General features: G+C 36.4%; 2 protein-coding genes across 2 annotated transcripts; one reads left to right on the plus strand and one right to left on the minus strand.

Annotated features, from left to right (window-relative positions):
- Window positions 1–7,388: 7,388 nt before the first annotated feature.
- LOC113313934 (LIMR family protein At5g01460) lies at window positions 7,389–13,049 on the plus strand. The gene is made up of 14 exons (XM_026562710.1): window positions 7,389–7,953; window positions 8,069–8,154; window positions 9,579–9,697; window positions 9,949–10,059; window positions 10,288–10,386; window positions 10,476–10,598; window positions 10,836–10,898; window positions 10,993–11,057; window positions 11,578–11,687; window positions 11,774–11,888; window positions 11,983–12,048; window positions 12,265–12,375; window positions 12,457–12,523; window positions 12,609–13,049. The coding sequence occupies exons 1-14, from the start codon at window positions 7,604–7,606 to the stop codon at window positions 12,654–12,656; spliced, it is 1,533 nt and encodes a 510-aa protein (XP_026418495.1). The 5' UTR covers window positions 7,389–7,603; the 3' UTR covers window positions 12,657–13,049.
- A 920-nt stretch (window positions 13,050–13,969) lies between these two features.
- LOC113313935 (inositol 3-kinase-like) lies at window positions 13,970–17,219 on the minus strand. Its single transcript, XM_026562711.1, has 2 exons — window positions 15,832–17,219; window positions 13,970–14,475 (listed from the first exon to the last, which is right to left on the minus strand). Exons 1-2 carry the CDS (start codon window positions 16,705–16,707, stop codon window positions 14,164–14,166), a joined length of 1,188 nt encoding a protein of 395 aa, XP_026418496.1. The 5' UTR covers window positions 16,708–17,219; the 3' UTR covers window positions 13,970–14,163.
- Window positions 17,220–17,504: the final 285 nt, after the last annotated feature.

Consider the following 17,504-nt stretch of genomic DNA (forward strand, 5'->3'; position numbering starts at 1 on the left):
ATGAGGACATACAAATTATCAACCTATCTCCAAGTAACTAGAATGCCAGAGAAATTAAAAGTGTCGGCTCTAAAGCTGACTGGAATAAAAGGGGAGACACATCCTCAACACTTCTAGATAAAGAGATATCCGCTACACAGCTAGATAAACATTGTAAGCTGCGTCTGCTGCTTTACAACAAGATAAGATTAGGAGAGAGATAAAGATGAGAGGGACATCTGCTACATAGCTGGACTAATTACGTGTGATGAGTTAAACCAGTGCTAGAAAGATCTTGTGCCAGATGGAAAGCGGACTAACAAAGCAACCAATATGCATCCCTCTTCGACTCTCTCATAGTGCTCAGTAGAAAAAACGTCTTCTTCGGCTTCAAATGTTGATGATAAACTCTCGAGCCTCGTAGAACCTTGACAATTTAACTTTTCTCCTTAATTTCTTGCTTGAAACTTCCTTATAGATTTCTACTTCCCTATGGTCTTATTGAACAAAACGTAACGATGATTTTTTTCATTTTCAATTTTTCATTAATTTTTTTTCCAACACAAAAATAACAAGACAAAAAATTAAATGGCCATGAGATAAGGACTTTAGAACTTGGATCTTCGCAACTTGTGCTGTCTTGGTATCATGAACTTCAACTTATATCATTTGCTCTTATAACTTTTTGTAACTAAGTCTTCAACTTTGATTTTTGAAATATTCTTTTCTACTGTTGCTTTTAAACCTTAAACGTCTTCAACTTTCTTCATAGATTTTGATGTCGCCCCGCTTGTTGATGATGATAAGTTTCTACCGAGAGAGAGTCGTGATCCAGTAACTAAGACTACATTGTGAGGTTGCTTTGTCTTTCTGGCATTTCCTTCTGACCTACTTGCCTTTCCATCATGGATGGTTAGGTCCATCACGGTTACCCTCTAAAAGGAACAAGTATCTCCTGAATTTCAAATATCTCAATGCCTTTTTCTCTAATGTCTCAATAGAATGTTATCCCTAGTAATTACAATTTCCATCTTTTCGATGAGAAATAATATGTAAACTTAGCAAACCGGATACCATGTGACGCTAGAAGTTTCTCCCTTACCCCCAAACTTAAATCTAACATTGTCCTCAATGTTCTAAAGATAAAATTAAAAACATGAACAAGGAGAAACTATTACCACTTGAGGGAAAAGAAATAAGGAAGAATATTACCGTGTCGCATGAAAATGGGTTACCTCCCAAGAAATGCTAAGTTTAAAGTCTTCAGCCAGACATTGGAAGAATTAGTCACCTCGTAGAATCGTATAGCAGTAGCCGAAATAATTGTGGGTCATCTGGATGAAAAAGTGTTACCCACAAGAAGAGGAAACTGCAACAGACCGAGAAGATACCGAACATACCCTTGCTTAAGACAACTACATCTAGTTGTGGTTCAGGTTCAGGCTCTATAAAAGGGTCTAAATAAAAGGTTTTCATCGGTTGGATTTCCTCAAAGCCAAGATCCGGTTCAGGTATTAGAGTCTGGAAAAACTCAACTAAGAACTTAGAAGCACATAACAACAACCTGAATAATTGGGTATCCTCTAAGTCAATTAGATTTGACTCACATAGTTGACCACAATAATGGTCATTCTTAAGAAAATGTGTCGACCCTAGTATCCTAAAGTAATTAGGTTTAGTCTCAAAACTTAATAACCGACACATCCGAAAATCATGTGTTCCCACAATTGGTTGAAAAGTTTTTGGTGGGAAAACAAAGTCAATCTTGGTATCATAACCTGGGTTAACCACATCAACCAGAGGATGGGTTTCTAACAACTGAGCTTCTCTATGGACATCATTAGGTTCGCTAAAATGTATATGAAGATAATCTTGTAAGATGGTTGAGGCACAAATGTCAAGTCCTACACGAGGGAACTTTCTAATAGTTAAAGCATATGGAGAATGATAATTACCCCCAAACTTAGAGTTTTCCGTGTCTCTAGAAATACTAGTCACAACTTCCCTAATTTCTAGGTCATCAGATTCCTGAAAATGGTCAATTGATTCTTCTAAGTCTGGTTCATCCTCACTCATCTCTACGAGTTTATGGTCTTCTAAGATTAGTGTTTCTAAATCGCTAGACTCTAAAACATTATTCTCAGGGTAAATTCTTTCCTCTAAACCATCATCACAATAATATAAAGGATTACCAGCGAAAGTTTCTAGTAAAGGCTCATTAACTAAGGTGTTAATCATAGTTACTTCCTCCGATTCACTGATAGGCACATCAAATAATGGATTATCCAACATACTGCAGGCTAAAGGATCATGAACTACATCGTCTAAAACGGTGGTATCTCTAGTCAAATCCTCATCCTTTTGAATAGGTGAATACTTATTAAAATTATTTGGATTTGTACTAGAAACAACACTATCATTATAAATCCCAATCGGAGTAACAAATTCCTGATCACTATACCTACATATTTCATGTTCTTCATCAATATTATCCTCATCATAATCATCTTTATAATAACATGAAAAAGATCGAACCTCATCAAAACAAGTAGTGTTACCAATTCTAACCTCGTCATCTTGATTATGTGAATAAAATCTATCCTTATTTTCAACGGTGGTATTGGGAACACTATACTGGAAATTAAGACTATCTTGAGCAAGTTTTTCCACAATCCTATTTGTACTCTCAGTAAATTGCTTGAGGGACTCTTCTAGAGATATCTTAGTTAACCGCTCTACGGACTCTTCTGGGAGAAGAATATTATAAGTCTCTTTCATAAATAACTTCCATGTTGACTCATTGAAACTCTTGAGAGACTCTTCTAGAGAAATAGAAGGATTGTTTTGCTCGTATGACCTGTGGGTATGTGCATAGTAATTGGGCTCACAATGGTATGGACCATAACCTTCAAAGTTTTGCGTTCCCAATAACTATTCACACTATGGTCATAAAAAGGATAATGTCCAAGCTGCTCAGTGGGATACTCATTGTATTGGCTATTATAATACCAGTTCGACATCCTAACTGCAAGGGAATTCTAAACAAACACAAAGAAGGTTGACTCGACCACAACAAGCCTATTTTATCTAGCAAACAAAAAGCATGATGGATCCACTTAGATTGTTTTTAGACCAGCTTATATTCTTTCGAAAGAGAATTCGTTACAATTTAAGCAAACCCCTCTGGAATCAATCCGAGTCAAAGTAAGTTGAATAGAGGCGAGGGAAGCTCGGTGGATCTTTGATACCCAAGGCCTCACCGGTATTACAAGGCGGCGTAGTCACGCATTCAACTCACAGAAACCATCATGAACTTCGAATTATGCTTAAAAGAGTAACCAATATTTTTCGAATGACTTTCCTATTAAGCTCGTTACCCTATCGGTCTCGTTCTAGTCAGTATTTTAAGGCTTAGGTTCGCGTAGGTTACGTGTTCCTAAGGCGGGCAAGAAGGAAACGGTGATGAAATCCGAGTCCTTATCTTGATTTGGCCAGGCCTTGCCCTTTACTAGAAAATTAAATTCGATTTCATGTCCTCAACATATATGCATACAAAATCATCCAGTAAACTCGCTGACAGGGGATTCGCGGGTGTTTAGAATTCTTACCTCCCATTCCAGACGGGGGATGAACCGTTGAAGTCGACTCGGGCCACGACTCCTATGTCATGTACGAACCCGAGGGGCCGAGGCGATATCGTAATCGCCAGCCTTCTCTGCACACAGTTTATATTTAAAACTACCCTTCCGTAGGGTCTTAAAAAAAATAAAGTCCCAAAGTTCAATGTCCGAAGAAAAGAAAAAATAAATGTTCAAAAATAAAATATTACAAAAATAAAAACCTTAATTACAGTTTCTAAAAAAAAATAAAAAATAATATACAAAATCTTCTTCTTCACTCCTTTTGGATTCCTCTTTTCTTTCCTTCTTTGGCTTCGCTTTTGTTTTCAACACTTTCTCCCTTTTTCTTTAGCTCAGCTCCAAATCTGAAAACAAATAAGAAATACCAAAAGGCGTCAAAAAGAACAAAAATAATAAAAATAAAAATAAAACTTAAAAACAAATCTATACACAAGTCCACTTCGGCGGTGCCAAAAATTGGTCGAATTTTATATAGTGGTAAGAAAGGTTGTCGTTCACTCGGACTTTGTTGGATTGATTTTAAGTTTTAATAAAATAAAAATACTACAAATAAGAAAATATATATACAAATTTTGTCACAGGATGAAGAGAGACCGAGACTCGGGATTCCACTGTTTTTCATATTCATGGGGTTCATAAATTAATCCTAGACATTTATAGCTCAAAACAAAAGAAACAATAACTCTATTCTTTGCCAAAGTAGATTTCGTAAAACATCAATTGTAAATTGCAAGCATAGTGTATCTAAAGCATCTAAGACTAAGCATACACTATCTAACAAGATAACAATTGATTAATAGAAATCATAAATCATTTAAAATTTGTGCAAAAAGTAAATAAGGAATTTATTAAATTACCCCAAGGATGAAATACAGCTTCCTCCGTCGTCCCAGTGATGGGTTCTAGATCCACATGGTGAAAACAAACTCAAATGAATTTTACATTGCTCAAAAAGGTGTTTGTAAGGAGAAAAGGTATAAAGCAGTGTGTTTGTAACAGTTATAATTGTTACAGAACCCACTGTTACAAAGAAACACTAATAGACTGTTGCGAACTGGATTAAGTGTTACAGAAATTGTTACAAATATAATCAAATTTGAAAGTAAAGGCAACGGTTTCTGCGACTGTCTATATGTGTTGTTTTGTGTTCTTTCTCTTCTTCTTCGTTGCAGCAATGGTGATTGTCTGCAACTCGATTCTAAGCCTCTGTTTTCTCCCCTAACTCTCCATCCCCCATCTGGTGTCCGAGAACCTATTTTATACTCAACGGGGTCGTCCAATCTCTGCATTAACTCCGGAAATCTCTTCATAACTCGCCAGTGAAAAAAAATATTCTCGAGAATATTTTCTTCCCTATTTTACCTCCTCACGCGTTGATTCTCTGCCAGCATACTCTGAACAGGTCAATACACGTTCCAGAATATTGATCGAGTCATCAGAACATGTTCAAACTCTTCAAAACCCGTGAAATATTCTTCCCGAGAAAGTGTTGCTCTGTTTACTTCTACGCGAGAATCCAGCCAATTTTAATCGATCAAATCACTCATGATAGTTTTGTTGGGACATATCACAACTACCCAACAAATTTCAGCCCTTTAGTCTACCTAGAACTCCTTCAAACTTCGATCGAAAATCACACAGTTCTGTTCTTCATTTTCCCGCCAAAATGAAATTCAAAAGAAGAAGATGGGTGCTAAGGATGAATTTGGGCTACACATAACCTTGGGTGCCCCTTAGCCAAATTTGGGGTCCGTATAGCAAATGTCCTTCGGGGTGCTCCAAGCAACTTTTCGAGCCGAATTTTCCAACAATATTTATTTCCAAAATATACCAACAAACACACAAAACACCATAATAAGGACGAAAATGAGTACTAACAATACGAAACATTGAGGACGAATTAGACACATAAATGCGTCTATCAATTGTCTCTTAAGAAGACCAGGAATGCGTATAGTATCACCTGTGACAGTACCAGTCAGAGCATGAAGAGAAATTTCCATGTCAGATTCAACTGGTGATTCCACAGCTTCTTCAAAAACCTCATCCTCAACCTCTGTGTCTTGTGTATTAGAATTTTCAGTTTGCACCATAAACAATTGCTTCCTACCCTTGCACTTATGATCCAATGAATAAACCTCATCACAATTATAACAAAGACCTTTATCCATGCGAATGCGCATTTGCTCTTGAGTTAAACGTTTAATAATGGGAGTTGTTGATGAGGTCTTGAGTGGTGTTGGGGAATAAGATTTTGGAGTTGTAGGAGTAGACTTGGAAGTAGTGTAAGGGGTGGAAATTGGTTTAGGAGGGAAGGATGTGGTAAAGAAAGCTCTAGAGTTAGTGAAAGAGCTAGAGTTGGTTCTAACACTTTTGGCAGCAGCAGTGTGATGCTTCTGTTCCTCCATTCTTGCTAAGGAGAAAGCTGTGGCAAGTGATTTTGGATAAAACATAGCTACAGAATTACGGAATTCTTCCTTCAACCCACTAATGAAACTCATGATAAAATAGTGCTCACTTAAGGACGGATTGTTAGCAAGCATTAGAGCTTTGAGAGATTCAAATTCTTCAAAATGCTCTTCGACAGAGTTAATCTGAACCAGTTTATTAAAACTCCCAATAAAATTTTCTTCCACGGGATTTTCAAATCTGACACAAATACCATGAGCAAATTCAAACCAAGTTATACGAGTTCGACCAACCTGAAAATTGAGAAACCATTTATCGTCTTTGCCATCAAGATAAATAGCTACAATATCTACTTCGCGACTCTCATCGATGTTGTGTAGCCAGAAGTATCGTTCACATTTTTGGATCCATCCACGAGGATTATCACCATCAAATCTCGGGAAATCAAGCTTTGATACTCGATTAAATTGATTTTGAGTTCCCCCTGGAGAGATTGAACCAAAGATTGGAAGATTATCGAGCTGAGTACCATGAATTGATCCTCCTGAATCATTTGGTTGAGTTGTTTTCGATGTAGATTGGAAGCGGGCTAGCATCTCATCAAATGGTTGGTTAATCGATGCTTGATTCGAATAAGCTTTTTGTTGCTGTAAAAGAAGCTTGTCTTCAATGGCAGCAAAACGATCTTCGAAGCTCAGCTGTTGTCGCTGAATCAGTTCGATAACATCCTTAACAGTTTTTGGATCGGAAGCGCCCATCGAGAAAAAGTTTTGAGTGTCTCTGATGCCAAATGTACTGTACTCAGTACAATTTGGGAATCAAGAGTTAATGAAATTGGATCTAAGTTCCTAATGAACACAACTACTAAACTAATCTGCAGATATTTTCTCATTAATTGAAAATAGAGAAGAGGTTCTTACACATTTAAGGAAGTGAAGACCTAACAACAACGATCAGATAGTCGACACATGTCACTATCTGATCGGTCAATACTCAATACAAGACTGACCAATGACTAATAGTTTATAAGAGCACCCACTCAATTAATAAGGGCAGACCCTAATACTCCATAAGATTAAAGGACTATGACACCGAAACGACCGAACCGTGTGCAGGCCTAGTCTCGGCTCTACGGCAAGAAACAAAAAAGCAAGAAAAAAATAAATAAAAAAACTATGGCCTGCCCCTAGCTGGATTTACTCTGACAGGTTGTCCATCTTCTATTATCCTCCGCGGACAACATCAAGCGCAAACTACCTAATTTACCCTAATCAACCTAACCACTTCAACCAACACAAAACATACCACTATCAAGGACCATATAGTAATTAAATCTTTAAACACAGCATACGATTCCTTCCCCAATTCAAACCGCATCGAAGAAAAAAAAGAAAAAGAAAATCTCTTTCCCATTTCTCTGTTCTGTCTTTTTTTTCTTTACATTCTCTCCTCCTAAATTTCAGATCAGATTAAACCAACACTTTTTCACAAATCAAAATCCATCAGTTTACAAGAGATCTGATTCTGTGAAGATTTTGGTTTTTTAATTGTTCGGTTTGGAATCGAACCGAACAATGGGGGATTTTAACCTAGCTTTGGTAATTGTTGCAATAGTTGTGACAGTATTAGTATTCATCTTCAATGTATACTTGTTGATCAATTATCAACATCCGGATGATGCAAACCAGGCTTATTTCCCTAAATTTGTTGTTGTTTTTGGTCTATCTGTTGCTGCTATCTCTATATTGATGTTACCAGCTGATGTTGCTAATCGACAAGCTTGTAGTAATGCTATATATAATGGAGCTTGTAATCTTACTTTGCCTATGAAGACTCTTTGGTTGGTTGTTTACATAGTTGATGCTGTTCTTGTTTTCTTGGTTATTCCTTTCGCTATGTTCTTCTATGAAGGAGACCAAGAAAAGTATGTATTTCTTCTCCTTCTTCACCACTCTTTACCTTTTCGTTGTTTTACTGTATTTCATTTTTTGATTTTATACGGTGATTTATGAATTGGTCAATTCTGTCTATGTTTTCAGGAGTGTAGGGAAAAGGATAAAGAGCGCGTTATTATGGTGTGGGACGTCCGTGATTGTTTGTGGTCTTGTGCTTGGGATTTTATATGGTTAGTTGTTTGTGAATTTTGTTTCATTTCGTTAGTTTTGATAAATGTTCTGCTGGTGCTTTTACTGAGATGAACTTCATAGAAATTTTTCTAATTTGCCTAACATTACATTAGCTAGATGAAATACTATGCTTGGTTACAAACTATGTGCACTGTCACATCCTGACTTGGATTTTTTAGGGTCGTTTAAAAATGTGGTTGCTTCTTATGGTGTTAATAGTCCTACTGGATTTGGATAGTGGGAGTGGTTTTGAGCTTAAGATTAACGTGTCCATTATGTTCGGATGTGGATACGGATATTCCAAATATTAGACATTTGTTCTCGTGCCAAAGTTTATCTGCGTGAAAGAGAAGTTGGTTCAGCACTTGCTTTGAAAACTATGTAGCTAAAATGCTGAGGTCACATTATTTTTAGATGAACATCCTATAATTAAGCTGGTTCAGCACTTGCTATGAAAACCATGTAGCAAATGGTGAGCTCACATTATTTTTAGATGAGCATCATGTGGTTAACTTGCTTTGAAAACCGTGTAGCTACAATGCTGAGGTGACATTATTCTTAGATGAGCACCATATGATTAAGTTGGTTCAGCACACTTGCTTTGAGGACTATGTAGCTAAAGCGCTCTTTGTCACATTATTATTAGATGAGCATTTATATGTTTAAGTTGGTTAAGGCACTTGCTTTAAAAACCATGTAGCTAAAGTGCCGTGGTCACATTATCTTTAGATGGACATCATATAATTAAGTTGTTCAGCAGACTATGTAAATAATATGCTCAGGTTACATCAACATCATATAATTAAGCTTTTCAGCACACTTGGTAAGAAACCCATGTAAAGAAGATACGGATGTCACATCATTTTAGAGGAACATCATGTACCATAGACAAATGAGTGGTCAGATGAAACAACACAATAAAATATCTATTGGCAGGATTGGTGGGAAAATTATCTCTGTAGGAGGGGCCTTTAGGCACCCATGGTGTTAGTGCAAAACTTCGTCAAGGGAATTCTGTACTTCATGGTGGTTCTTGGGCTAATATTATAGTGGTTACCAGGACATGAATGTAGGAGATGAAATTGCAAAAAGAGTTCCACAAATAAAGATTCAATGTTGCAGTGCCCTCTTCATTTCATCAGTAACACTGTAGTTATCGTGGTTAACCTCTTAATTTTCTTAAACTGAGAGGACTAATGGTTTTTGCATGATTTTCTTATGATGTTTCCAAGTATGTCATGTGACCACGAGGGATACTCTTTTGTAGTATGCTCTGTAGGATTATGTACAGTACGTATAATCAAAACTCTTAATAGAACTTAAATCATTTTAATGTGCTTGGATTCTCTCTTAACTACCCCATATTCATATTACATCTAATTCACCATTTGTATCTTTATCTTCTCTCTTTGCCTTGTTGCAGGGGTAATTGGGAAGGTAGACTTCACAGTCAGGCACCTTTCTTCATCGGCAAATAACTTTCCAAATGACTGGAAAACCTTCTCTAGTGGTCAACCTTGTGGAGACTCAACAAATCACCAGGTACAATCTTCTCTATTTGTAACTTCTTTCACAATTTCAGAATATCGATCCATTTGCTTTAGATATATGGTGTTCCCTGTTTTTCCCCATGGTGTGTGAACATTTTACGTAAGAGCCTTTGTGATAAAGTTTCTCTGGAATATAATGTAGCATAATGTAGATATCGATAATAATGTATCATCACTGTGAATTCCGCATATGATGAGAAAGTAAATCTCATTTCTTTCTTAATGGTTGTCTACTATGGTCAGTGCTCCGCATACACAGCAAATGCTGCATCAGAGTCAACTTGGACAATGCGCACTACATTTCCTGAATATGTTGTCGCTCTTGCTACCATTGTGGGATCAGTACTTTTCTCTGTAAGTTTTCCTTGCAATAGCTTTATCTTGTGCTCTGCAATCTATCTAATCTATTTTAGTAACGCGTAATCTGCTCATCAATTGTTGGACCTCGTGAAAGACACTTTTTGAAACTTGTTTTAAAATATAGGTTTCTTTCTTAAAATTCATTTCACGTTACTTCAACTTACTTTCTTTGATGTGTTTATAAAACTCAGTTACTTAAAATATCTTCTCAATATCCAACAGATATTTGGTGGCGTTGGCATTGTTTCCTTGCCTTTAGGACTTATATTTTCATTTATTCGGCGTCCAAAGGCTGTCATTACTCGCTCACAGTATATCAAGGTGTGTTTGTGCGTCAGTTGATGTTTTCGGTGCAGGAGATCACATTTTATATACTAGAGTTACTTACAGAGCGTCAGTATTAATTTCAGGAAGCAACTGAGCTGGGAAAAAAAGCAAAAGAATTGAAGAAAGCAGCTGATGCACTCCGCCAAGAGGAGAAAAACGGTGCTAAGGGGAGAAAATGGCGCAAAAATGTCAAGGCTGTTGAAAAGGTAGTACATGTACCACCACTTATGATATGTGAGGTTTAAATATTCTATGCATTGGTCGTTAATGGATTTTTATGAGGTAGTTAAATATTCTAATCTAAGCGACTGTTTTTCTGATGACTTGTCATCTTGCTCACTCTGCTAATATTCAGACTATCCATGACATTGTTTCCGCATCTTTTGGCAATTTGATCTCTTAAATACTAAAATGCTTGTTGGAATTGTTGTTTCTATTTTTAGGAGTTGCTTCTCTTAGAAGAGGATGTGAAAGCTTTGGAGGAGATGTATCCTCAAGGGGAAAAGGTGATGACTTTGTCATAATTAGCCTGAAGATCAACAGTTGCCATATAACTGTTTCTAACGTTATTTCATCTCATTTGTTTACTGATTTATCTAGGCGGAGACTTCTTGGGCTTTAACTGTTATTGGTTACTTGGCAAAACTTGTGTTGGGGGTTCTAGGGTAAGTTCCTTCATATCATATTATCATTGTCGAAGCACTTTTAGTTTGGTATCACAAATATGTTTTGCTACTAATTTGTGTAACATGCTTTATACATAGGTGTATAATAAGTTAACAAGCTACCAGTTGAATCTGTAATGAAGCATTAGAACATTTATTTATTGTTGGAACTTGGAATCATCTTTTATTTTTCCTCTAGGAATATAAATTGAATCAAGTTGTTGAGTGAGGGATGTGTTACCCAATTAACCCTTGGTATACACTTTTTTCTGTGTCCTGTTAAGAACCGAGCCTCATAGGTTAAGTCTAAAATGTATCTAAGGCAACTCTTCCCCTTTAGCGAGGCTTTGTAAGATGATATAAATAGATAACCAGCTGAGCTGATATGTACCTTTCGACCTCCATTTCTTTTTCTTGCATGTTCAGTTTTTCTTTTGTTTCCTCCCAACCATTTTATAGAATTAAGAGAATTCTGATGTTGCGTCACGTTTTCCTTGTATATTCTTTTTTTCTTCTCCAGGTTGATTGTATCGGTAGCATGGATTGCACATATTATTATATACCTGCTAATTGATCCTCCACTTACCTCTTTTCTAAATGAAGTTTTTATCAAGCTCGATGATGTCTGGGGTATGTCAGCAGGAACTCTTGTGCATAGACATTTCTCATTGTTTTCAAGGGTTTTAATCTGATGTGCACTTCTTCTCTATCTACAGGTCTTCTAGGTACAGCTGCGTTTGCATTCTTCTGCTTTTACCTTCTGTTGGCAGTGATTGCAGGGGCCATGATGCTTGGTCTACGATTAGTTTTCATAACAATCCATCCCATGAAGTAATAAACCTTCCCTTTCAATCTTAAGACAATTTGTCACATCTTTTCTTGAGCTGACAATTTTTCCTTTCATTTTAACCAAATGTCAATCTAGATGGGGAGCAACTCTTATGAACTCGTTTCTTTTCAACGTTGGACTCATCCTCCTTTGCTCCATCAGGTCTGTAGATTTGATCCTTTTAAGTATGGACATTTGGAGTTGGAAACTTTTATACTTGCGTTATTTCTGAAACACTTATTTGGTGTAGTCACATTGGAAACTATATAATTAAGAAATGTCTAGGTCTTTTATTTGTCTAGAGTTCATTTAATATGATTTTGATTATCTTGGTAAAAGGTGATTAACTTGTTGTCATTTGCTCTTATGTTTCTGCAGTGTAATTCAGTTCTGTGCAACAGCCTTTGGTTATTATGCTCAAGCAACTGCCGCACAGGAAATATTTGGCCACACTTTGCAATCTCTCCGTGGAATCAAATATCTCTACAAGTCAGTTACAACTAGGCTTGGTACCGTATATACTAATTATTTTTTTGTGCTTTACTGATTTCTTTGGGTTTTACTTTTCAGGTATAACGTATTTCAAATTGCGTTCGTTGTTCTAGCAGGATTGACTTTTATCTACTATGCGATCTTTGTAAGTCTGGTTTTGACATTTAAATCTTATATATGTCTGGAAATACTAATTATGAACTCTTACAAATTGCAACTGTTTTACTTAGGGCTGGAGAAAGAGAAAACCTAGTGGGAGGTTCCAACTTGCCACATAAATGGTCCTTAAGTGATCTGCAAGTGCATCCTAAAACTTGTTCTGGTTTCAGATTTGATATTTGTAAGGCCAGCTTTTGTTTACATATTGTCATATATGGAGAAGCGGGCAGTTTATCGGAGTGTAAATTTGATTGCTACAGTGGAATACTTTGGGAGTGTTAGTGCTGCTGTTGCTGGTAGCTTTTTGAGTATTTGTCTTAGTTGATCATTTTATTTGTACTAATTGTATTACCATACCAGGTTATATGTGCAGTGAGTGTTTTTTTCTTTCTCCTGATGATGTATTTGCAATCCAGAAAAAAATCTTGTACCCTAATATATGATGATCAAAGCAGAGGAATATTTCATTCAGATTGTGCGATGCATTAATGCCAAGTCCATGTTGTACTCAAGCCAACTGCCTTTTTCTTACCAGTTAAAATTATTCAAAATCCAGATTACAATTACATGTCACAAATAAATTTCAGTTTTCATAGAAACAATTGTTGAATATGGAATGGTACACTAACTCTTAAATCCACAAAATCTTACCTTCTCTTCCTCGGTATAATCAGTGAACATCTTCTCAAATTCCAAATCTTTGAATTTATTGTTTCTAAAAATAGAGATCCATTTCCAATACAGAGCAAGGAGTTCATCCTCAGATTTCAGAATATCTTCAGTTACCTTAAGATCTGCTTTTGAGTATGTGATTCCTCCCATACCAATACCTGTTAAAGTAATTGACCTTTCTGACATTGTTCTGGTTGACCTCTTTCCTTTCTTCACCTTAGAACAAGATTTGCACAACACTTACTTTGATATAGAAGAATGTGTACGCATATCTATATCAAAGTTAGCTACAACTTCTCCTTAAATAATCATCAAGGAAGCTTCATGTGCCATTAGCTAGCTATTGTGAAGTTTCCCCCTCACCAGGAAAGAAACTCTCGATTAATTGCTATTTAAAAATTGTGACGCTTCCTCTAGTTAACTAGAAGAAAAGAAAAAGGAAAAAAAATGTTGAAGGCTAGACATGCTGCAGTCAATTCACCATAGACAGCAGAAGATTGGTATACATGAGCTTTGCAACCAAAATGACCATCAATTCTGACTTAAATGTGTCTTTAGTTGTTACCTTATGCTGTTGTTGAGGCGACGTACTACATCAACATTCCATACAAAGGAAAACTCTGTCAGCTACCAACTTACATATTTGTCTCCGAGCTCAGTGCCAAGGAGCTTAAAAAATTGATGAAAAGGTATATGGATCAAAGGATGTTAAGCATGCCATTCAGCCAACTACCAATAACATTCGTAAAAGCATTGCAGAGGTTGGAAGGAACTTTATGTATAAACTCTTACAATTTCTGTTGTAACGGGGTTAACATGTAAAATTAACATCTCTACATGGCGACCATTATTCAAAAAGAGAATTTTGAGGGTGAAGCTCTTCACCCCTCCCCGTGTCATGGTAGTTGGCTTTCAATGACTGGAGATGCACCATGGACAGGATTAAGTGTTAAATTATGTTGTATCATGTAATTGGCTATCAACGACTGAAGCTGCCTCTTTATAAACAGGAACAAGTGTTAACTTATGGTGACTGTTTATCTGGTATTGGTTGTTCTTCTCGCTTGCTTTAGCAGGTGAATGCCGAGCGCCCAGAGGATTTTCTTCCTCACTGTTGTGGGTGGGAAGGTGTTCCGTAATTGAATTAAGGAATTCTTGGAAACCGAGGTTTTCTTCTATGGATGTGTTTACCTCTGGCTCCATATCTCGTCTTTCACAATGGTCGATGCATATAATTCTCCTCTGATGCAGCTCATCCTTGACTATCTGAGAAAAAGAAAAGGAATCATAAATTATTCAGAAAAATATATAACTCTCATACCGCCACAAAAGAGATTATAAAAAAATCAGATTACTGGCAATGCCATTATCATCAAACAGGTGCACGAATAGCATACATTTCCTCTATTTTTCCCACTTAAGTTCAATAAAGATGTTACTGGATTTGGTGAGCCTAATTATTAGTTACCAATATTCACTTGCAGCCGTTCACTGTCACTAACAAAGAAAATTCATGACTAAGTCGAATCTTTAGTTCCTTACGAAACTGCAGCCAATTTAAGCCATTGTTGAAGTATTTATGTCAGGAGACGAAATCCTAGGATACAGAAATTGTGGGAATATTTTTTACGCAAAGCAAACCAACTAAAAAACCTCGCATTCCTTCACTCACATAACAAGTACAGGTCCTATAAATGACAATATAACCAAATTTCATATTTTAACCTCGAAGTGTAAGAGATATCCTACATGTGTACTTCATGGTTCAGTTTATTTTAGACTCACATTACCACTCTAACAAAATGCAGTATAAGCTGAAGACCAGAATGGACATGCACCACCAGAGTTTGTGATTACTTTGTTATCATCACGGACCCCAAAAGACCACTACCTTTATGTCATTATCCCCCAAAACAACTTCTTCACTGCATGTATTTCCAGACCAGGCACATGAATATGTTTCAAAATCTCAGCTAGTTAGAGAAAATCCACATCCAAGCAATCTAAATTTACCAGATGAGATGCTAGATCTTGGGCATAAATAAAAGGAAAAGTACAGACGTCATGAAAGTAATGTTCTATAGATAAAGAAAGGTTTACAGCAATATAAAACTAAAGTTTATGTCATTATGAATATCCAAGGATCTAAACAAACAATGCTCCTATGTCTATAAGGAAGACCATTTCCACTTAGGTAGGTATCTATTTGACAAGGAATCTTCTATTACTAATCTATTAAACCATTTGGCCGTCCTCAGTGCCTTTTCAACATTCAAAGACACCCTAAACCACCTTCTTCTAACTAGTGTTATCACTATCTTTTTATAAGTAATGTTGCCAAACCATGTTAGCTAATTTCACAACTCTAATCATTCTAGAAGCTTTTCCTGGATTCATGTATGTGTACCCATTCTACAATTTAGTTAGCTATCAATTGTCAACGCTGACTTTCGCCCTTAAATTACATTTCATTCAATTTGCACTGTCCAACTCATCTCTTTCCTTACTAGCACATACAACCTAACCGACGTAGACAATAATGTTGGATAGAACACAATTAACCAAGTCTAATGAACCAAATTTACTCACAAAAACAGATAAATAGAAATAATGTAAGCTAACCTGCATCAACCTCAAATCAAACTTTGGTATTCCGATTTGTGCAACAGTTAACGAACCGAAAAAGTTCCCAAGTAACGCAGCATCTGAAACAGGCCGACCTTGTATAAGTGCAGCAACCAATCCCCCTAAGAAACTATCCCCGGCACCAGTCGGATCGATCTGAACAGCAGGGAAAGGTGAAATTTGCAGTTTATCATCCTTTGTATAAACCCTACACCCATCTTTCCCATCTGTTACAACTACACAACAATGTTTCCTTGCTTCTTCAATATCAACAAAAAGTGCTTCTTCAGCTGAAGCTTTCAAAAACCCAATTCTAGGTAGTAAATGAAAAAACCCACTTTCTTTCAAACTAACAAGTTTTACAGTCCCATCAATTGAATCAAAAACCCTAATCAAAGCTTGAACATCAACAAACACAACATCACAAATATCAATCATATGTTGTAATGTTTCAGGCAATATCTCACCACCAACACCTACTGCTAAACCAAAATCAAATCTTGATGATGAATTTGGAAGATCAGATACTGAGATTGGATCACATGCATGAATTCTTCTAAGGGTTCTTTCTTGATTCCCATCTGATGAAAAATATGCATGAAAAAGTGTTGTCATTGATGATGAAGATGAAATAGGTTTATGAGTAACTGAGTTATAATAAGCAAACTCAAAACCCACTTTTGAAATGTAATCAGAATCGATTGAGAGATTATCAAATACATTTGATATGAATGAAGATGCACCCCCAAGACTTTCACCAATAATTTTATCATCTTGAATTAATACATCATGACAATAATTTCCTACTACTAATACTTGAGCAACTTTCCCATTCCCCAGCTCTGATTCAATTTTTCCTACTTCTTGAACCATGGCTGGTATTGAAAATTGAAAATCAATTTGGGTTTTTTCTTTACCTTGGTGATCTTCAATTGCTTCAATTCTGATTTGATCTGCTCTGTTCTCTGGATAAATTTGTGATCTTTTTTTTTTCTTTTCTTTTTTTGATTTCAGAATTTAGGGTTTGGGAATCAGGAGATGTGGAAAAGGTTGGTGTTGGGTTTGTTTTTTTTTCTAGTGGATTTTATCTTTACGCGCGCCAACAAATTGAGTTTTTCTTCTTTCTATATGCTGACACAATGACACTCGCTCATATAGATGCATGATGAGAGCGATGCCTGAGAGGGATTGAGATGGTTGGTGGGGTAGAAAAATGAAAATGGGAAGTATCTGATTCTTGTTGGAAATTGGGAGGAATCTGATCTTTTGGAAGAGATGGTTTAAATTGCTTTGAGTTGCGAACCCAAGTAATTTGATGCTAATTTCTTATTTGTTGTTCTATGCACAAATCTCAGTGTTTTTCCGCTTCATTATTATGATGCATGTTACAAGGCCAAGTACTATGGTTTGGCATATTGTTTGGCTGTAGCTTAATTGTAGCCAAACGAAATTAAAATTAAGATATACCTAACTATGGAAAAAGGGCTTAGCTTGGCCTAATTAGACGGAAACTCAATTTCCATTCAAATTATAGAGTTTTCGTATGTTTAAAATTAGTGAAAACTACTACCACACCCATTTTTCAGATTTTTTTACACCAAGAAATCTACGTTCAAAAAATACCGGCGCGCACCTATTTTCTACGACAAAATATCTCCCAAACTCATAGA

This window comes from Papaver somniferum, chromosome 9 (assembly GCF_003573695.1).
Source record: "Papaver somniferum cultivar HN1 chromosome 9, ASM357369v1, whole genome shotgun sequence".
NCBI classification, from domain to species: Eukaryota; Viridiplantae; Streptophyta; class Magnoliopsida; order Ranunculales; family Papaveraceae; genus Papaver; species Papaver somniferum.